Source organism: Vulpes vulpes, chromosome 14, assembly GCF_048418805.1.
Source record: "Vulpes vulpes isolate BD-2025 chromosome 14, VulVul3, whole genome shotgun sequence".
NCBI lineage: Eukaryota > Metazoa > Chordata > Mammalia > Carnivora > Canidae > Vulpes > Vulpes vulpes.
Window position 1 is genome coordinate 16,352,943 of NC_132793.1, and position 22,363 is coordinate 16,375,305.

Genomic DNA, 22,363 nt, shown 5'->3' on the forward strand with positions numbered 1-22,363 from the left:
GTTATCACGGGTCCTTACTTAATGATGGTATCAATAGATTAATATTGAAAGGATTTGGGGGAGCCCGGGTGGCTCAGAGGTGTAGCTCCTGCCTTCAGCCCAGGGCGTGATCCCGGGGTCCTGGGATGGAGTCCCGCGTCAGGCTCCCTGCGTGGGGCGGGCTTCTCCCTCGGCCTATGCCTCTGCCTCTCTCTCCGTGTCTCATGAATAAATAAAACAAAATATCTTTTTAAATTAATTAATTTTTTTTTTAAAGGATCTGGGCTCCCTGGCGGGCTTTCAATAAAAGACCAACCCTACAAGCCCTCAGTGGCAACCCTGTCGGGGCCCCTCTCACCTGAGCTTTCTCTGCATCTTTGCTTAATAAATACCGCTTTACAGTCTCCTGCGTGCACGACATTCACGCTTCGACTCCCCGAGACCAGGACCAAGCTCTCCCGTACGGTTAGGAACCACCTAAAGCAAGTTTCCAGCGTTCCTGTAAGGGGAGGAGCCTCGGGGATGAGCGCCAGAGGCCTGGGCTGCTTCGCCTGCGCCGCGTCCAGTCCACACCCTGACCTCCGCCCCGGGCCTTCAGGGCATCAGCTTTCACGAGCTTAGCCTCCTTTGGCGGTGCGACCACTTGTCCGGGAACCGAGCCGGGGACGACTCGCAGGGACGCCGAAACCTTGTCCCGCGGCGGTGGAAACCACCTCCCCAGCCCGGCCAGGCCCCGCGGCCGCGCAGGGCGTGCGGCGCCATTACCACCCTCTTCTGTGAAGACGGAGGAAAGGTCAGGCTTTGGAGTGCAGCTGGCAGTCCGTGGCCGCCGCTGTGAACCGGAGCGAGGGCCGCGGCCGGCCTCAGGAGCCCTCGGGGCAGTCCGGGCCGCCGGGAGAGCGAGGCCGACGGACCACCCGGCGAGCGCCCCGTCCCCCGCGCCGCGCGGAGCATGGCGGGAGTCGCGCCGCCTGACGTCACCAGGGGCGCCTGCGCTCGGAGGCCTGGAGCCCGGCTGCCTTGCCCCGCGCTCGTACGTCGCGCGCGGTCCCGCCGGCGCCGCGCAGTCGGGGGTGTCGTCGCCGGGAGGCTTCCCCCGACGCCTGCCGTTTCGGGTCGTGCGGAGGACGGGTGAAGGGAGAGGCCAGGGCCGGAGAGGGAGCAGGCCAGGTGGGGGTCGGCCCGGCCCGGCGGCCTGACTCCCCGAGGACGGCGGCGACGCCGTCAGGCCCCCGACGCTGCGGGATCCCTTCGCGCGGCTTGTAACCATTTGCGACTCCAACAAGTTCCTTTCTCTCCCCGATTACCTCGTGAGCTGCGGGAGCAGGGCGCCAGGATAGATAAAGGCGGTGGGCTGCGTGGCAAAACCTGGTATTAGCAAGATTTGTTACTCTTTTTGAAGATACTTTCTGTGGAAGCCTGGGGGAGAAATTGGTAACATCGGTCTTAGAAAGGGGAACTGAGTGGCCAAAGAGGGCGGATTCTTTTCAACATCCCTCGGTTCCGTGCCTAGGCACTACTTGGGTTTCTACTTAATTTTTAAAATTTCATTGGGGCACGGAGTTTGAGTAAAACCTCTCATATTTGGTTTTATAAACAAATGGTTTAGCAAAAGCCACATCGTAGATGTGTGAATCATAAGAACCACAAATTCTCCTTCTTGGTCTTGGGGAGAGCAGAGACCCTCGTTCCCAACAACACTGTCTCCCCTTCGCGTGGACACTCCTGTTTCTCTGATCAGAGACCTATTGGAGTTCAACAAATAAAACCTCCAGCAGTTGTTTTTACGCTGTTACCAGCAAGGACTGATAACCATCACTTTCTGAGTGTTTGTGTCTGTGTGTGTTTTAAGAGTGAAGTTGAAATACTTGTTCAAGTCTGTTAACTTTTCATGTTTGAATTTAAAAACACCCCTGCTCACTACCTTAACCGGTCTATTGAACTTAATTGCATTAATAGAGGACCAGTCTAACATACACAGCATCAGCTAGAAGATATTCTTGCCAAAAATGTCTAATTCAAAGCTAATCAAGCTTTTAAGCCTAACTTTGCATTTGAAGGAAAGAAGATAATGGGATAATAGACACCATAATAAAATCATCAAAATATCCAGAATGTGGGACACCTAATTTAGTTGTCAAAAAAAAGTCATTAAAAAAAAAAGAAGAAGAAAGGAAAAAACACAGGGAGACTGGGATTTAAAGAGACTAAAAAAAGGGATCGGGATCCCTGAGCGGCGCAGCGGTTTGGCGCCTGCCTTTGGCCCAGGGCGCGATCCTGGAGACCCGGGATCGAATCCCACGTCGGGCTCCCGGTGCATGGAGCCTGCTTCTCCCTCTGCCTGTGTCTCTGCCTCTTTCTCTCTCTCTCTGTGACTATCATAAATAAATAAAAATTTAAAAAAAAAAATCACCTTAAAAAAAAAAAAAAAAAGGGATCCCTGCATGGCTCAGGGGTTTAGCACCTGCCTTCAGCCCAGGGCGTGATCCTGGAGTCCCAGGATCGAGTCCCACGTCAGGCTCCCTGCATGGAGCCTGCTTCTCCCTCTGCCTGTGTCTCTGCCTCTGTGTGTGTGTGTGTCTTTCATGAATAAATAAAATCTTTATTTTTTTTTAAATAAAATCTTTAAAAAATTTAAAAGAGCCTGAAAAAAAGACAAGTCCAATGTGAGAACTATCACTGGCTTCTGACTTGAAAAAACATCTATAAAACACATTTTGGGGACAATTAGGGAACGTCTGAATAAGCATTATCTTATATTATGAATAAGGTGGAATAATGCTATATTATAGTTCTATAATATAATGGTATGATAAGGTATATAAGAAAGTATGTAATGTCTGAAATTTAACACTGAAGTATTCAGTAAACTATACACACATATAAAGCATGTATGGTAATATGTTAATTTTTTTAACGTTTCAAATTTTCCATAAGAAATCGGGGAAAAACCTGCATCCTTGCCATAAGTCATCCATAGATAAAGGGAAAAAGCCACATGATCCATGGCATGACAGGCTTTGCCCCCTTTCAAAGCACTTTCTCCCGTCAGTTTAATGGGAATAGCTCCAGGTTAGTAGGTAGGCTGTCAGTATTCCTCTGCTCCTAGGTCTCTCTGGGCCTCTGTCCCTTTCGGGAAATGAAGTTGGATTAGATTCAGATCCAAAAAGTTCTTTTTAGGGTCGCCTGGGTGCCTCAGCAGTTGAGTGTCTGCCTTTGGCCCAGGGCATGATCCCGGGGTCCTGGCATCAAGTCCCACATCAGGCTCCTTGCAGGGAGCCGGATTCTCCCTCAGCCTATGTCTCTGCTTCTCTTGCTGTCTCTCATGAATAAATAAAGATATCTTTAAAAAAAAAAAAAAAAAAAAAAGGTTCTTTCTAAAATTGCAGGTATGTGTTTTAGTCATCTACTGCTGCATAACTCTTCCAAATTAGTGGCTTAAAATTCATTATGTTTGTGCATTCTGTGGGTCAGGGATTAAGAAAGGTGCAGGGACAGCTTAACTGCTCCATGATGTCTGGGGCCTCAGCTGGGACAACTTAAAGGCTAGGAGTGACTTGCTGGGGACAAGAAGCATTTGGAAGCGTCTTCATTCACATGTTTAGCAGGTGATGCTTGTATAAGTTGGGACCTCTAGCTGTTGGCCAGAACACCTAAACATGGCCTATCACAGTCTGTCCAAGTGGCCTCAGACTTCTTGCGTTGTTGGCTTGTGGCTCTAAAGGTGAGTGTCCCAAGAGAACCAGGCAAAAGCTATATAACCTTCAATGAACTAGCTTCAGACGTCACATAGTGTCATTTCCACTACAGTGCCAAATTCAGAGGGAAGGAACATAGACCTTACCTCTCAAGAGCAGGAGCATCAAACCCACAGTTTAAGAGAAAAGGATATGGGCTGGAAGATAATTGTTGAGTATACATTTTGGAATGTATTCCAAATACATTGTCACAACACTCCTGTTGTTCTATAACTGGTCTTCTTTCAGCAGGCCTTCAAATTCTGTCCTCTGAACAAAGTGGTTTCCCCCTTCCCCCAAGATGGCTCTGGCTTGGCTACTTTGATTTTTTTTTTTTTTTTTTTTTAATTCATGATAGAGAGAGAGAGAGGCAGAGACACAGGCAGAGACACAGGCAGAGGGAGAAGCAGGCTCCATGCTGGGAGCGCGACGCGGGACTCAATCCCAGGACTCCAGGATCGCACCCTGGGCCAAAGGCAGGCGCTAAACCACTGAGCCACCTTGGGATCCCCTGCCTTGGCTACTTTGAATAAGCCCTACAATAGGGCTTGAGTGTGTGAGAGAATGGAAGCCTGTGAACAGAGCTTTCACATGAATAAATCATTTGAAATTCAGGATGTGAGCCTTTTTTCCCAAGATTTTTAAATTTCTTTTTTTTTTTTTAAAGATTTATTTATTTATTTATGATAGACATAGAGAGAGAGAGGCAGAGACACAGGAGGAGGGAGAAGCAGGCTCCATGCCGGGAGCCCGACGTGGGACTCGATCCCAGGACTCCAGGATCGCACCCTGGGCCAAAGGCAGGAGCTAAACCGCTGAGCCACCCAGGGATCCCCGATTTTTAAATTTATAAAAGTATTAATTCCTTGATAGACTATTCTCATGACTTCAATTATCAACTGCATATGAACTAAGATCTTGAGACTGGATCTCTCTTCTAAACCTCAGAAATTTCTATTTACTGGTTATTTCCACTGGTATGATGGCCATCATCTCAACCGGACCTTGTATGCTCCAAAACAGCTCGCCCCTCAGACTCCCCATCTTCCAGTAGCTCTATTGCTTCCCAGGATATTAGGCTCAAAATCTTGCCTATCTGACCCTCAATCATTGTACCAAATCTATCAGAATGCCACCTTTCCAGGCACCTGGGTGACTCCGGTGTCTGACTTGATTTCAGCAGGTCATGATCTCAGGATTGTGAGCTCCAGTCAGGCTCGTGCTCAGTTCAAAGTCTGCTTAGGAATTTTTCTCTCCCTCTCCCTAATAAATTTTGAAAAAAAAAATTTTAAATGCCACCTCTCCTACAACAGCACTTTAGTTCACATCCTCATTACTTCCTCTTGAGGTTATATCACACCCTCTCATGGCCTTCCTTCCATAGTTCCCATCTTTATAGAACCCACAAGCTAAGCTGTTTCCACTGCACTGCATCCCTTACACACTGGCAGTAGTTCTGCAATCTTCTATCTGGCTTTCAGGGTTCCCCAACGCTGATTCCCAATATATCCAGTAGACTGCTATACATATCCACCTCAGCTGCCCCACATTCAAGCAGGTACAGTCAGTCTCCCATTGTCCTTGGACAGATGATCACATTATAACCCAAAATGATGACAGAATTCAGTGCTTCAGGAGCTCAGAGGAGGGTGACAAAGTGTGGGTAGAGCCGACAGCCTCCAAATGGTTGTGTCCTGTGGACAGCTGGGAGATGAAGAGGTAAGTCATCCATGTAAGGAAGGTACTGATCTACTATTTTACCTTTTTCATTAGGCACATGGGCAAACAGACTGGGTTAAGTTTGTTTTACATCCTTCTGAGCTAGTCCAAAAGCTCAACAATATTCATAAGCTTGACATTTATGCCTTTGATAAAGGAGACTCAAATTCAGAACTAGAGTCTGAAGAAAAGACTTCAATGCAAGACTCAAATTATAAAAGTACAGGTTCAGTCAGATTTAATTTTAAAAATGGAACATATCTTACATAAGGATCTTTTTAGACATGTTATACCTATGTAGTCACTACAGGAGATGCACAGGCCTATAACTTGGGGTAAAGAGTATATAGACAATTTTGTAAGGATTTGAAAAACAATTCAAAAATAGTTTACAAAGAGAATTAGGCAGAAGATGCTTCAAGAGGCATGATTCTCAGAAATTGTTCTGGAATGCTGGTTCACTTGTATCAATGTCATGTTCCTGGATGAGAGAATAAGATAGAATTTTAGTATTTCAGTAAAAAGCATGAGATGTGAACTCTGGTGTTTTGCACTGTGATTAAGATTCTGAATCATCATTAATTGGAACACATAAGTAATCTCTGGCTTGAAGGCTGGATCCAGCTGAAGGATCCAAGTTTTCACTCTAAGGACAGGGCTTTTGACTACTGCCCACCATCCACCACAAGGAGTAGGGAGCAAATACAGTTGAAGGCACCAATGCAAAGACCGCAGAAGACTTCTTACCTTGGACTGAGGGGCTGTCTCTGCCTTGCCAGTAAGGTAAGTACTGAGAATGTACCTGAGCCCCATCCCACATTTCAGTGCCCCAGCAGTTACATCAACTCCCTTCTGGGTTCCCTTGATGGCACTTTATCTCGAGCACTGCAACTCCCCTATAATATTCCTGTCCCCCCTACAGAACGTGGCTCAGAAAGAGACAGCAAAGGCTGCATCCATCTTGTTCACTCCAATGCCCTCAACATCTAGCACCATGAGTATCCAGCAGAGCCAGCCCCTGCCAGTAGAGTATCTAACCTTTCCACTCAGCATCTAAAATCCTAAGCATGTATGTATGTATGTGGAATGACTGAATGGCATATATGGTATGAATGTACATACACATATATATGAAAAATGGACCCTTACACTGTTTTATAACTTTTGCCCCTGCAACCCCATTTACTATATCCTGAATGTCTTCTTCCCAAGTCCTTAAACATTCTTCTGAACATTTTTAATGTTATGGCTACACCCTAGGTACTTAACCAGTTCCCTACTGATGAAGATTTTTCTTCTATTAAAACAGTACTAAAAAAAAAAATTAAAAAAATAAAAATAAATAAAATAAATAAAAAAAAATAAAAAAAATAAAACAGTACTACACTGAGCATCCTGGTTGGTAAATCTATACACATTTAGGATTATACTATTAAGACAAATGCTAAGGATTAGAATTACTATGTCAAAGGTACCTACATTTTCGGGGCTTTTGAACAATATTATAAAACAGATCACCAGAAAAGTGAGACAAATTTATTCTCCCATCAGTAGTATATAAATGCCCATTTACCAACTGGTTGAATAAACCAAATGAAGACCAGACATAATTTTAAAGTCCTTGGTCCTCAATCCAGAAAGATGATTTCTGACATAAGGTGTTGACCTTGTGGCCAGCTTCTCTATACTTTTCCCAGGTCTCTACCCACACTGACATCACTGTTATGCCTCAAACATGTCAGGCAGGGAAAGCCCAGCCTGAGGGTCTTTGCACAGGTCTTCCCTCTGTGTGGGACACTTGTCTCCCAACTATCGGCATGGTGAAATCCCTCAACACTTTCAGGTTTTGCTCCAGTGTCAACTTTATAGTGGGACCTACTCTAACCACCCTCCCTATTTAATAACTGCCACATTCAGCACACTTGATCCCTGCTCTACCTTTTTAATGCCATCATCTTATACTATATATTATATGATTTACTTATATATTTATGTCTACTGTCTAGTTCCTCCAGCTAGAACATGAGTTCTATAAGTGCAGGGATTGTTGTCTGTTTTGTTTACCTAATAGATACTTAATGAGTATTTGCAGAATGAATGGATGGCATAAAACCTAAGAAGTCCAGTTTAGGAAAGATACCACCACTGAAAGGGCTCCCACTTCAGTGGGCTTTCTAGACTCTACCTGGTTCAATTTCTTGAACTCCACCACTTGGAAGAAGATATGCTCAAGAATATGTTTGGCATCTTGTTGGTCTTTTGGTAGTTTACTGGTTACTCCAAGAATGTCACCACACTTTCTGACATAGAATTCCAGATCTTCTTCAGTACCTAGGCACAGTGGTGGCAATCAGATGAGCCTTTATTTCCCATCCTTCCCCCAGTTCAGACTCACTGTGGTTTAGGTATGCCTTTGTCAGGTTCCTATACCTCTCAACATCACTCACCTTTTCCTAGGGTGATGTGACCACAGGATTTAAACAATAATAAACTAAAGAGATCTCTGATGTGCTGCTTTTATAAATTAGGACAAAAATGTGACACTTGTAATTGAAATAAAGCTGGACTGGTTCTGGCTCTCCTACTCCCAGATCCAGAATTTCTACATTACAAAGAACAGGAAGAACTAGTAGGAAATCAAATTACCATTTTTTCTGAATGCAGCAAGGACCATTAGGAGAAGGGCATATGGGTATTAAATAGCATTTATTAAAGCAATATTATAGAAAAGGAAATTAAAGAAAAAAAACACTCATACTTCCATCCATACCGTATCTCTGTGCAGCCATCCCCAGCAGCCCAATATCAAAGATGGATAGCCATTACATCCCTTCTTATACTAGACTATAATTCTTTTCTTTGTTTCCTCTTCTGATGTATATTTTTTAAGGTTATGATAGAAATGTAAGTTTTTATTAAAATATTCAAACCATATAGCTACAAATCTCCTGCTCTAACTCTGTCCCCACCAATACAACCTAAGGTAATTACTGCCATGTGCACCTACATATTTACATATGTGTAAACAATGGGATCAAACTATAATAGTTCTGTAAATTGCTTTCATCATTTAACATCATGGACATCTCAAGTCAAAGCTTATGCTCTGTATCTTTCTTATAACAGATATATTTGATTTATTTATTAACACTGTATTTCATTTATTTCTTATTTATTTTTTTTTTAAGATTTTATTTATTTGAGAGATGCCTGGGTGGCTCAGTGGCTTAGTACTGCCTTCGGCCGAGGGCGTAATCCTGGAGTGCCGGGATGGAGTCCCAGATTGGGCTCCCTGCATGGAGCCTGCTTCTCCCTCTGCCTAAGTCTCTGCCTCTCTGTCTCTGTGTCCCTCATGAATAAATAAATAAAATCTTAAAAAAAAAAAAGATTTTATTTATTTGAGATAGAAAGTGAGTGAGAGAGAGAGAGAGAGAGCATGATCAGGGGGAAGGGCTACAATTAATATCTCTATAGCTATATTTTTTGTTTCACATTTCTATAAGGATCTCTATAGGATAAATTGCTAGAAACATATGTTGGATCAAAGCATCTGACCCTTCACAGGTCTGTTACTTTTTTTTAATACCTTATTTATTTATGAGAGACACAAAGAGAAAGGCAGAGACATAGGCAGAGGGAGAAGTAGGTTCCCTGTAAGGAGCCCCACGTGGGACTCAATCCCAGATCCTAGGATCACACCGTGAGCCGAAGGCAGACACTCAACCATTGAGGCACCCAGGCATCCCAGGTCTGTTATTCTTTTTTTTGTTTTTTCCAGGTCTGTTATTCTTAATCACTATGTCTTGCTAATTTTTGACTGCTTAGCATCTACCACAATGCCTGACACAAAAGAGAGATGCAGTGAAGGTGCTTTACATTGAACTGTTTTCATTTCTGCATACTCCTTCCTGGTCTGTGGGCACATAAAGATGTTCACATCCTTAGGATCCTACTGAACATGCAATTTTTTTTTTAATTTTTTATTTTATTTATGATAGTCACAGACAGAGAGAGAGAGAGGCAGAGACATAGGCAGAGGGCGAAGCAGGCTCCATGCACCGGGAGCCCGACGTGGGATTTGATCCCGGGTCCCCAGGATCGCGCCCTGGGCCAAAGGCAGGCGCTAGCTAAACCGCTGCGCCACCCAGGGATCCCTTTTTTTTTTTAACATGCAATTTTCTATCTTGCCTTCCTTCACTTAGGATTCTCACTTAAAAAAAAAAAAAAAAAAAAAGATTCTCACTTAATTTGGAGTCACACCCAGGCATTTTCTCTGGGTCGGGGCCAAGGCATGGGGGACAGGCAGGATGAAAGTATCATTGCAAGAGTGGCTGTCCCTGTCTTGGGATTTAGAACCAGAAACACTCTCAATGGGACGTGTGGGTCACTGTCTGGACTTCAGAAACCTTTTTTATAATGACATGTTGTGGGGTGCCTGGGTGGCTCAGTGGTTAAGCGTCTGCCTTTGACACAGGTCATGATCCCAGGGTCCTGGGATCGAGTCCCGCATTGGGCTCCCCAGAGAGCCTGCTTCTCCTTCTGACTATGTCTCTGCCTCTCTGTGTCTCTCATGAATGAATAAATAAATAAACAAACAAACAAATAAATAAATAATCTTTAAAAAAATAAAAATATAATTGACATGTCATCCCATTGAATGAATGTGACACAATTTACTATCATTTCTCTGCTAGTGAACATTAAGCCCAATGTTTAAATAATTTTGATTCCCAATCTTAAATAATATGCAGTCATCTGTATACCTACCTTCATTCATCTCTTTAGATTAGATTCCCAGGAGTAGGGTCACTGCCTCAAAATGGATTAATTTTATGCCTCTAAGCACATGTGCACAGGCCCATTTGCTATGTAGGAGGCAAGGCATGTCAGAAGGAGCAGTGGGCCCAGAGTCAGAAGAACCACTCACCATACAGCCGTGTGGCCTGGGACCTCACCTCATGATCCACATATCAAGGTGGGCACACATAACTCTCTCCAGGATCCCTTCCAGTTTGAAGTCTCTATAATTCTTTTGGCCCTGACTGAGTTTTCTTATTTAAACTGCTCCTATGACCAATGACCTAGATTTGCTAAGTGGCAGCCAGGGTCAGAATCCATCCTCCAGTTACTCAATAGGACACAACTAAGGACCTACAGCAATTAAAGGTAAGACCTTGGCTTCTGCTTTTTTTTTTTTTTTTTTTTTTGAATAAATATTATTTATTTATTCATGAGAGACACAGAGAGAGGCAGAGACATAGGCAGAGGGAGAAGCAGACTCCCCAGGGGGAACCTGATGCAGGACACAATCCCAGGACCCCAGGATCACTCCCTGAGCCAAACAAAGGTAGTTGCTCAACCACGGAGCCACCCAGGCCCCCTCAGCCTCTGCTTTGTACCATGTTCTAACTCACTGAACTGGCCCGAGAAAAACAATCAACATCACTTACATGAAACAAACAGAAACTATCATTTTACACCACCATTCATATTTTATTCTCCCTGAACAAACTCTAGCTTTCTCTCATGAAAAATCTCCTAAGTTCACAATTAAGTAAAACTTACAAAAGAAAACAAACAAAAACTTTGCCAAACTTACATTTATTAGTAATCTGAGCAAGGCGGGCCTTCTCAGAAGAAAACGTCTCATCTAAGTCAAATAGCTCCAGTGGAGGAGGTGGTAATTCTCTGAAACTGGGAGGGAAAACCTGAAAGGAAATAAGGTCTTTCATAAAAGAACACGTGCCATAACTGGCAGTGATAAGATGGAAGGGAAACGAGAGGCCAAACTCAGCTCCTCCCTGGGATGAACCACCTAAATGCCCATCACCTCCTTCTGCCCTAACCCATTAGACCATATCAAGCGAGACAACTAGTCCATTATAAACAACTAAGCAGAGCCAGCATTAAACTAAAGCACTGCTAAATCAATCTAAATCAATCAAACTGACATACCAGTGTGCATTAACTTGAGCAAGGACAAAAGTTTGGGGCTGATTAGGCTTATTTGTGCTGAATACTTGACTGTACAATGTGTTTCTCATTTAACCTTGAGTTCGTAAAGGACAAAAATTGGGGAACCAGATGTAGATTCATGTAGAAAGTGCTAAACCTGGTGCCAGAATTTGCAGGTATGAGTCAGTGGTGTGCTGAGAAATGTTTCCAAGTTTCCAAGACAATAGAACATAGGCCTGCTCTATAGCCTTTGTCATTTTCTGCAATGTAAATCTTCCACCATGGCCAATTTCAAAAGCTACCAAAATGAAGCCAAGCAGCTCATAACATTCCAGAATGTGGTGGGATAGGATGGTTTTGAAGGTAAGTTGAGTTCCTGCTGACTGGAATGTTGAAAGTAACCTGTGCACGTGTGCCCACCCCTAGGCTACAGACTGTGCTATGAATCTGAGCACCTGCTAGCTAGAAAGCAGCAGTGCACAGCCTTTCCTCCATTTCACCCAGGATTTCTCATACCATATATGCCTTCCAACTACACAAGGTGGGAAATGCTTTTAACAGCCACAAAAGTCCATGCTCTTGATTTCTCAGTTGGGAGCTACAACCAGTGGAAGGCCTTACAGAATAATGGTTTGGTCTTTGCAAGTTCAGAGCCAGAGAAACATGATTTCATGAGACGTGCCATACATTTAGGGTATACATATGTATACACGTTTGGAGGAAAGACCCATGTGGTGGCCCAGTTGGCAAGGTAAGGGCAAAGAGTTGGGTTCTGTAGCAGGATCCCCCAGGCACACCTACTCACCGCTGGCTGAAGGGCTGGCAGTGGCGTCTCAAACTGAGGTTGGATGAGCTGGAGAGGTTCATGTTTCACGTTCAGCTGTTCATGGGCCCTGTGTTAATAAGAAGACAAAAAGGAGGGGTCAGTGAGACACTGTGGCAAAGCAAATCTAACTGACTGCACTGTGCTTTTTTCCATCAAATCAGGTGGTTCAACACTTTCGTAGAAAAACACAAAATACATTGTTACATGTAATGATCCTTTCATAAATCTTCTCTAGTGTATCATATGGTATGACTATATTGAGAACTGAAGGGAAAGTTCTTTTTTTTTTTAATTTTTATTTATGATAGTCACACACACACAGAGAGAGAGAGAGAGAGAGAGAGGCAGAGACACAGGCAGAGGGAGAAGCAGGCTCCATGCACCGGGGAGCCCGACGTGGAACTCGATCCCGGGTCTCCAGGATCACACCCTGGGCCGAAGGCAGCGCTAAGCCACCAGGGCTGCCCCTATTTTTTATTTTTTAAAAAGATTTTGTTTACTTGAGAGAGAGAACATGGTAGGGAGGGGCAGGGGGACAGGGAGAAGCAGACTCCCTGCAGAACAGGAAGCCAGGTGCCAGGCTTGATCCCAGAACCCTGAGACCACAATCCCGAGCCATAGGCAGACGCCTAACCACTGAGCCACCCAGGAGCCCCCATTTGTGACCTTTTAAAATTAAGTTGAACAAGGAAATGCCAACAGGTGTGAACAAAGTTCATGCCTGCTTCTATGGATGGGTGATTTTAGAAAGGAAAGAGGTCTGTGACCACAGAAAGCCATTCGGTGAGCTTATTGCCATCATCTCCTCCACTATTCCCAGGTGCCTGGGGAAAAGCTTAGCAGTGCAGAAGATCCCTATGGAGTGAACAGTTAGTTACATGAGTACCTGTTACATGCCACATATAATGCCTGACCCTGTGCTAGGCACTGAAACTTATCTCACTTAATGCTCAAAACAACCCTAGACAGTGGGTATAATCTTTTATAGAAGAGGAAGCAGAGGTATAGAGATGAAATAGCTTCCCAAGGTCACCTGGTTAAAAAGGGACAATGGCAAGATTGGAACTCTGAGCCAGCCAATCCCTGCCAACCAGGGAACCAAGCACTTGGTCTATACTGCAGGCAGAATGTCGCTAGGGGCAGTATCTAAGCTAAAGGTACCACCACTGGCACACAAAGAATCCTGCTGCCAAGCCTGGCCTCTGCCATCCCAGCCAAGACTTTCTTTCTGTCCCCAGATGGAGTCAGCTATACTGAAGACCCGTGTGAATAATAAAACAAATTCCGTTGCCTCTTCCCTTTCTTGCTCAGCTCATCAACTGCCCAAATCTTCCTATTAACCAACGTGCATGCCTGATGGGGATAGGGGATGAGTGGAGAAACTAATCTTAAAACCAAGAAAACCCAGGACGCCTGAGTGGCTCGGCAGCTGAGCATCTGCCTTTGGCTCAGGGCTGATCCTGGGATCCGGGATCCACTCCCACATCGGGCTCCTTGTGAGGAGCCTGCTTCTTCCTCTGCCTGTGTCTCTGCCTCCCTCTGTGTCTCATGAATAAATAGATAAAACAAGAAAACCTAATTTCGGAAAGCTATTTCCAAAACACTCTGGCCTGACCTGTAGCACCTCACTCCTCACTCTGGGTCTCAGTCCCCAAATCATCAGCCCCTGAACCCAGAAGGCAAGGACTCCACACTGTCTCCATCTCACCCCTACAGGCATCAATAAATACCAGATGGACTGTGGGACCCAGGAAATTTAACAAAAATCCCCTGCCCCTGGACAAGCAGAGCAGGACTAACTACATTTCGTGCTACACCCACCATCTCATGTATAACCCTTACCAAAAACTGGCTTATTGCTTAAGGCACACCCCCACCGTAGTCAAGCCGCTGAGCATACCCTTACCAGAAACTAGGTCATAAAAAAATGTGTAACCCTGCCTTTTGCCCACCAAAACTACGCGCCAATTCTGACCAGAGTAATAGGTGGATACTATAGGGTAAAATGTAATTCAATTGGCCACCTGCGTGTGGATCTATGTGACTGTGCAAATTTCTGTGTGTGTTACAATCTCATTGGCCATGGGCCCCTATAAAACTGCTATGCTGGGCAGCCCTGGTGGTTCAGTGGGTTTAGCGCTGCCTCCAGCCCAGGGCGTGATCCTGGAGACCCAGGATCGAGTCCCGCATCAAGCTCCTTGCATGGAACCTGCTTCTCCCTCTGCCTGTGTCTCTGCCTCTCTCTCTCTCTCTGTGTCTCTATGAATAAATAAATAAAATGTTTTAAAAAAAAAAAACTGCTATGCTTCTTAGCCTCGGGGTCCAAGTCCCTGCTCTGCTGTGTCGGGTATTCTTGGACCCAAGCTCGAGCTTGCAAATAAACCCTCGTGCATTTGCATCAGTGTCGACTCCTTGGTGGTTTCTCGGATTCACAATCTTGGGCATAACAGGACAAATGAAGTTATTTCAGAATAACATTCTACAGATGACATAAATAAAGACTAATTGAATTTTTACTCAGAGAAAAGACACTGCATTCAAAAGTTGTAACTGGCAAATACGATTACCTAGGAGCACCATATAGAAACTGGCTTGTAACTACTGTCCTTTGCTATGGAATGAAAGACAAATACAATTAAAAGAGTCCTCCAAGCTCCAAAATATCTACTACTTGACTCTGCTGGCACTAAAATAACTAAAATAATCCTGCATTCAACGCTGAAGAACAGTCACAATGACCTGATCTAAACCGCATCAGAAGAGAAGGACACAGAGGCTAAAGGCTGAAGCTGGTTTGACTGTAACTGGCTAGTGTAGCAGCCTGATGTGCCTTGTTATTCTGAGAAAAGCACAGACTACAGAGGAGGAAGAGCCCCAGGCCCATCTCCAGACCGCCCTGCTTTCCAGTCCTTTTCCGTCCCCTGGCTTCGAGGGACTCTGCTGCGGCTCACACTCCCCTGCCCTTCTACTGCTTTTCCCTAGCTTGGCAAAGGCCCGCCTCCTCTCCTGCCTCAAAAGCCAGGGCAGCTGTGAGGCCCAGTCTCTAGCCCAACCCCACTCCAGTGCTGTCCCTGAGCATCTCCAGCCCCTCCCCCCACTTCTCTAATCACCTTATCTAGTCTGCTTCAGCATCTATACTGGTAGTTCCACCTGCACTCTTCACAGGCAACCTCTCAGCCACATCAGATGGAGGTGGAGCAGAACTCATTTCTCTCTCCTCTCCCCACATCCTGAGTGCCACGCAGCAGTTCCACCTGGAGCAAAGCTTCCCAAGGGGGAAAACCCTGTCTCTGGTCTGACCATATAGACTTCCAAGGCTCCTGATTCTTTCTTACCAAACATCTCTTGAAACCACAGCGACTGCTCCCACCATCCCGCCTCTCAAGCCTCCAATCTGCTGTTAACAGTCTCCTAGCTGGTTTCTTCACTTCTATTTTTTCTATTTTCACATTCATTGTATAAACTGCTACAAGGTATCATTTTGTCTGGTTTCAGAAAACACAGATTCAATCATGACCCTCTTTTAGAGGTCTTTTCTAGCATCCATTCACAAATCCAGCCTTTGCCCTGAGCCTCTGGCTGTTTGCCCTGGCTTCTCGTTTCTGTAATGCTCAGGCTCTGTAATGCTCAGGCGTGTCTCAAGTGCTGGCTGGAGAACACAGAACAAATTATTGCAGGGGACTTCAGAGGACCAAGTTTTCAACTATTACTAAGTTGGCGTTGGAAGCCAATGCTACATGCAGTTCAAAGGGCAATTAGGAATAAACTTACCTGGACACACCTATACGTGCGGGCTTTGCTCATAGAAGCAACTCATTGCCCAACTTTCTCTGGGCATCCCTGCCAACTCCTGAAGCCTCTGCACCCCTGATGGTGCAGCACCCAGCATCATGCCAGGCAAACACAGGCCCCCAGAAACGCTTGTTGAGATAATCAATGGCTGGCTAAAAGAGCCCCTCTTTCATCAAGCCTTCCCTGATCACCAGAGTCCGAGTCAAATTCTCTCTTCATTATGGCCATAGTCTCCAGGTTTTATTTCACACTTAGTATCAATATGGTAACCCTGCCTCACAGCCTCCATCCATCACCTCTAAAAAACCATTAACTTTGGACACAGTGCCTGGCACAGGAGGAGCTCAGTCAGTATTTGGAGAACTTTAACATAAAGAGAGCAGCCGGAAGGCTGAACTCAGCCTTTGGTTCATCCAGACGTAGATGCCATGCCAGTGTCTCTGCCTATTATTAGGAATGGACAATGATGAGCAGGCAATCAAAGAGGGACAAGCCCAGGTCTGGAAAGCATTCAGGCTCCCACCTTGGGAGAATACCTGACCCCCTGAACTGCCTTCCTCAGGTGAAAATGTGGCAGGTGATTCAGAGGACAAATGAAATATGAAGTGAAGTAACAATGTGTGGTCCCTGCAGGCCACCTTGCCCACCCAACTCAGTTTACTGGGGGTTCCTGGGGCATGAGATCCTGGGTGCTGAAACCAGGAAAGTCCCAGGCAAACCAGAACAAGTTGGTCACCATAAGTGCCTAATATGAGCCTAGAACACAACAGGCGACTAACAATTGCTGGCAGTTTCCTCTCCATCACCTCCCACCCCAATTTTCCCAGCTATCTCTGTCGACTTCATCACAGATCTGAGAACTTGTTTTACATACCACATATGCCATGACCCTAACCTCTGTCCCCAGGCTCACATTTTTAAACCAAATGCTCAGAATGGAGTGCAGAGCAGCTCCGAGAGGTATAGGTACTGACTTGATGACATTGGGGAGGGAAGTGGTATCCAGCTGGTAAATGGACAGGTCGAAGAGAGTGGTAAAGTCTCTTGGATTCTCATCGCCCTCCTGGAGACACACTCGAAGCCGCTCTGACAGGGTGGCTGTGTCGGGCAGCATCATGTAGTCAGAAATCTGAAAGCCACAAGAGGGTTCACACAGCACAGCAAGAGTAAAAATTTCATCTAAATCTGTTCCTGGTCACTAGAAACTAAACCTTAAATAAGCCACTTCATGTGAAAAGAGGAACAAAAGTCACTTGGCTAAACTGCAATGCTGGCTAAATCCAACTCTGTAATTCCTCATGCAGTACTGAGCACAGCTGGAGAAACAAGCACGCTGACTGCCTCCTTTTAATTTCATGATCACTGATCTTGAGTGTTCAGCAGTCATTATTCTCGGCAATGCCCTCCTTTTGTCACTTCAGCCATCTCAAACAACTTTCCCTTTCTTAATTCTGGGGCTGATGACCTTATTTTCTACCTCAGTGAGAAAATAGAAACAATCATAAATGACAGTCCACAAGCTCCCACTACAGCTGACTCCACCCACCAACTTCGAGGCCAGACACTTGGCTTCCTCTCTTCCTACAGGTGTGAACGGCCTATGAGCCCAGAACAGATGACCCTTCCACTCAGACACTAGATCCCAACCCCTCTCACCTAGCCAAGGACATGCTTCCAGCACTGCTGAGAGCCCTTAATGATGACACATGCTCTGTGCTCGTAACCGTAAAAGACCAGGAAAGCCTAAACGTCCATCAATAGGAGACTGGTTAAATATTCTACAGTACAAACAATGGAAAATACAGTCTTAAAAAAACAAAACAAACAAAAATAAAAAGAAAGCTCTTTAGAAATAAGGAAACATCTCAGACATATTGCGAATTTTAAAAATTAGGTGGTGGTGAACACACATAGTATATACAGTACCATTTGTGCAAAACAAGAGGGAATGAGATCCATGCACACATTTATTTACTTATATATGTATAAAATATCTTTGTCAGAACATACAAGAAACAGCTAAGATTACTGTCACTGGAGAGGGGAACAAAGTAGTCAGGCAATGTGTATGCTTTTGAATTCCAAACTGCGAATGCATTACCTACTCAAAAAGTACATTTAACTTTACTTTTTTTTTTTTGAAAGATTTTATTTATTTATGCATGAGAGACACGGAGAGAGAGACAGAGACAGAGACACAGCAGAGGGAAAAGCAGGCTCCATGCAGGGAGCCCGACATGGGACTCGATTCCGGGTCTCCAGGATCATGCCCTGGGCTGAAGGCGGTGCTAAACTGCTGAGCCACATGGGCTGCCCTACATTTAACTTTAAATGCATGAAGTTTATTCCTAATTGGAGGTCCCTGCGACAGTATGTTCTACATCTTCCACTGCCAGCATGGGAGGAGACATGCCTGAGCATCACAGAAATAAGTCTATGCAGACAGACTCACTTTTTTCTATATCCCAAGAGTCAAAACCTTCCCTGATCTTTAAACTTTTTTTTAATTTAAGAAACAGGAAAAGAATATAAATAAACAACTGCTTTTCCCTGCAATATCTGTCTGTGTCAGAGGCTTCACCCTACTAACAAGATGGGGGTTGAAGGTGAGAACAGCAGCAGAGGTGCGAACCGTGTCACGATACACACCCAAGTGCAGCAGAAAGATGGGTAAGGTGAGAGCCCAGCAGTCCCAAAGGTCCTGAGGCTGGTTCACATGTCTGCACAATCCTAGTTCAGGAAACCATCAAGGCCTTAGACATCCAAACAGAAACATAAGAGTACTCCCCCAAGATCACTGCTTTTCATGATTTCCTGGCAGATTTGGAGGTTAAAACTTGTCACAGAAATCCTCTTAGCTCTCTACTGAGCTACCATTTTATAAAGTCTCATTTGAAACAACCGCCATTTGGGTCTGAAACCCATTCCAACATAAAATTTGATCTGAAATCATAGGAACTCTGGATTTTCAGAATTTCTTACTTTGTGGTGTGACTGGGTCCAGCATTTTCCTTTCCAAAGCCTTACAACACAACATTTGCACCAGGTCTCCTGTGCAGAAGATTCACGAAATCACGTGCTTTTAGAGAAAGGCCTCAGCGAAGCACCACCCTCCTCTGGCGCCCTACTGACACTTCCTTTCTGAACCAGTCTGGTGTCACAGGTGGAACACAGTAAACAAGAGAGTGGCAGAAAAGGCACAGTCTCCAGAATCAGCCCAACACAGACATTAGTAATGAATGACTGGCCAGGTATCAATCTTGGCAGGGACCTTGAGGAGTGTACTTACTTCCATTTCCTCACCTAGAAAATAGGAATGACAGAAACTTGGGAGGAGCAAGGCGGCCACAAAGACCAGGAGCAGATGCCTCATGTCTTAGCGCTGCTTCCTTTGGCTCCCCTCAGGCTAATTAGGATTGGCAGCTGACAAGGTCACCATCCACTCAAGAGTTGGATCCTGTGAGATCTGAAAAGCGAATTCTGACTATCCTCCAATTCTTTTACTTGGGGGGCTTACATCACTTTTCAGGAGGAATTTAAGCAAAATATACATTTCATGTTTCCATATGAGGCGATATTTTAGACATGGGGTTCCTGTTTCCTAACCCAAGTCAGGCCTGGGGAGGCCACATCCTCAGCTGACGGAGGAAGCTGGCAGTAGGCCACCATTTCTGACTCTCTTCTCACCCACTCCCTGTTTCCCACAGCAAGGAAATCATTTTCCTGACACTTCAGAGTTTAAGACACAGAGAAGCAGCGCGCCCAAGTGGCTCAGTCAGTTAACATCTGACTCTAGATTTCGGCTGCGGTTGTGGTCTCTGAGATCTGCATGGGGCTCTGTGCTCAGCGGGGAGTCTATTTAGGACTCTCTCTCTCTCTCTCTCTGCCCTTCTCGCCTGTGCATGATATCTCTCTCTCTCAAATGAATGAATAAATCTTAAAAAAAAAAAAAAAAAAAAAAGAAAGAAAAAGAAAAGAAAGAAAGAGAAGCAATTATAGAACAAGCAGATTTTGAATGAGAGCTGGATTGGGGCAAACTCTGCAGTCAATTGTTTTTTGGGCATACTGCAATCTTGGGGAATTTCCATTCCCTCAACTCTAAAATGAGAATAAGACCCTCTCCTTCCCAAGGCTACTGTCAGGATTGCATAAGTTGATTTATGTGAAGGTATATGATACATGGGGCCTGTATATAATAAATATAAGAATTTAAAAAATTCTGACAGCTATATTACTTCCTACACCTTTTAATTTAACAAGTAAGTATACTTCTACTAAATGAGGCCTCACAATCATCCTGTGAGACAGGGAGCACAGGTACTAGTATTCCCACTTCACAGATGAGAAAATCAGGATGAAAAAAGGTCACAAATAGCCTGCTTAAGGTCCAAGGGTCAGAGTAGAACAAGACTTGGAAGCAGGTTACTGGCCCTAATCCCATGCTGATCTCACTATCATCTGATAAGTAGGATCCTAATGCCTTTAGGACTGTTGTTCCTCAAAACACCAAAATTATAGTTTAAAACTTAAATTCTGATGATCTTTGTTTATTCATGAAAACTTATTTTTATATCCTTCATATTTCTGAAAGAATTACTTCTCTACAGATAATGATTTTGAAAGTTTGCCCAGGGAGCATATACATAGAATGAGGTTCCCATCCCAACCAATTGCATAATTTATTATTTCTTATAATGTGACCTTCATCACCTCCCAAAGCATCACTTCTTTCCATCTGTCTTACAGATAAAGTAAGAGATACATATGCCTTTGAAACTGTTGGAAGCGGTGCTGAGAGACTGAACCCAAATTTTTGCCTTTAAAGTTTTTTAATGATTCACAGTCCCTACCTCTGGGTCCTCAGCATCGATCTGGTTTAGATTGATGTCTCCCGTTGTGAGCCACTGGAAAACAACATCCTGGGTTTAAAAGATAAACACAGAATTAGACACTTGGTTACTTGAGAAAACCAAGGCAGAACTAGAAAATTAAATCAATCAGGAAAAAATGATAAAAGGAAGGATACTATACAGCAGTGTTTCAAAAAACAGTAGCCACTTCTGTCTTGGTGAAATCATATGAAAATGTCAAAGTTTTCCTAACCCTAATGCCACTTTTACTATTGGAAATTGAGCATTTATCTTAAGGTACTTTCAGCTCTAATTACAGGCCAAAATGTATTAAAACTTGCTCATATTCCCAAAACCACCCCTCCTTAAATGTGATGACAGTCTAAATTTGCAGAGTAGACTCTATCTAGACGCCCCTAGAATGTGTCTAGGGACACTAGAATTTCATGTGGATTCTGCAGAAACAAGATCTTAATCAATCTCTCAATATAATACAGCCTTAAAGGGCTGAGGGAATTTGTTCATTAATGAAAAGGTTCAATAGGACCTTCTTTCTCTGGCAAGTGAGTCACCAGAATCACACCAATGTCCAGCTCTGGTATGTGCCATCTGTCATTCTTCAAAAGACATGTTTCCTTCACATTATGCTGATAGGCAACTGCAGTGCTTTCACCTCATTTCCCACATCAACCAGTGACCAGTTCTGTCATAAGCGCTCCCAATACAATTTGTGCCAGCTGGTCCCTTCCCTCATTCCTGCCTTCACTATCTTCACTCAGTTCCCCATCTTCTCTTGGATGGCTGACTCTGCCAACCTCCTAACTGGCTCCAGGCTGCCTCCTCCCTCTCACCTTCCACATGCCTAAGAGAGGAGTCTTTTTGAAACACAGATCTGACTATGCCCAAGTTTGCTGGACACTCTACAAGGGCTCTCCATAGCTTTCTGCAGGAAGTTCAAGCTCCTAGGCTTTACATGTGAGGCCCTGGTTGAGCCTGCTCCTCACCTCTCCTCCAGGATTGGCTTCCACATCAAGATGGCATGCTTAAAAACATTCACCACATCCTTCTAAATTTACATCTCTGTCTCTCATGCTGCTTCTCAATGTACTATAAATGTTTTCAAATGAGGCCCTATTCCTGACTCAACTGTATTCTTAGTGCCAGACATATAATGAGTTCTGAAGAGCAGGTTTTATCTTTTATTTTTCTAAAGTTTGTGAGGTGTTGTTGTTTGGTTTTGTTTTTCTTTAGTAATCTCTATACCCAATGTGAGGCTGGAACTCATGACCCCAAGATCAAAAGTCCTATGTTCTGATTGAACCAGCCAGCCAGATGTCCCTGAAGATCTGATTTTTTTTTTAAAGATTTATTTATTTATTTATTTATTTATTTATTTATTTATTTATTTATGATAGACACACACACAGAGAGAGAGAGAGAGAGGGGCAGAGACACAGGCAGAGGGAGAAGCAGACTCCATGCAGGGAGCCCGATGTGGGACTCGA

At 44.3% G+C, this 22,363-nt stretch overlaps 2 protein-coding genes across 9 annotated transcripts in view; both read right to left on the reverse strand.

Annotated features, from left to right (window-relative positions):
• The window catches only part of MYBL2 (MYB proto-oncogene like 2), a 41,896-nt gene extending 40,951 nt beyond the window's left edge, over positions 1-945 (reverse strand). For all 3 annotated transcript variants that reach the window (XM_072735794.1, XM_072735792.1, XM_072735788.1), the window contains exon 1: positions 338-945. In XM_072735794.1, coding sequence (XP_072591895.1) covers positions 338-354 — 17 coding nt within the window. In that variant the 5' untranslated portion in view covers positions 355-945. The remainder of the gene's footprint in view (positions 1-337) is intronic.
• Positions 946-5,647: 4,702 nt separating this feature from the next.
• The window catches only part of IFT52 (intraflagellar transport 52), a 38,982-nt gene continuing 22,266 nt past the window's right edge, over positions 5,648-22,363 (reverse strand). For all 6 annotated transcript variants that reach the window (XM_025998761.2, XM_025998764.2, XM_025998766.2 and 3 more), the window contains 6 exons: positions 20,859-20,927; positions 16,983-17,137; positions 12,196-12,283; positions 11,035-11,143; positions 7,621-7,766; positions 5,648-5,916 (listed from right to left, as the gene is read on the reverse strand). In XM_025998761.2, coding sequence (XP_025854546.1) covers positions 5,869-5,916; positions 7,621-7,766; positions 11,035-11,143; positions 12,196-12,283; positions 16,983-17,137; positions 20,859-20,927 — 615 coding nt within the window. In that variant the 3' untranslated portion in view covers positions 5,648-5,868. The remainder of the gene's footprint in view (positions 5,917-7,620; positions 7,767-11,034; positions 11,144-12,195; positions 12,284-16,982; positions 17,138-20,858; positions 20,928-22,363) is intronic.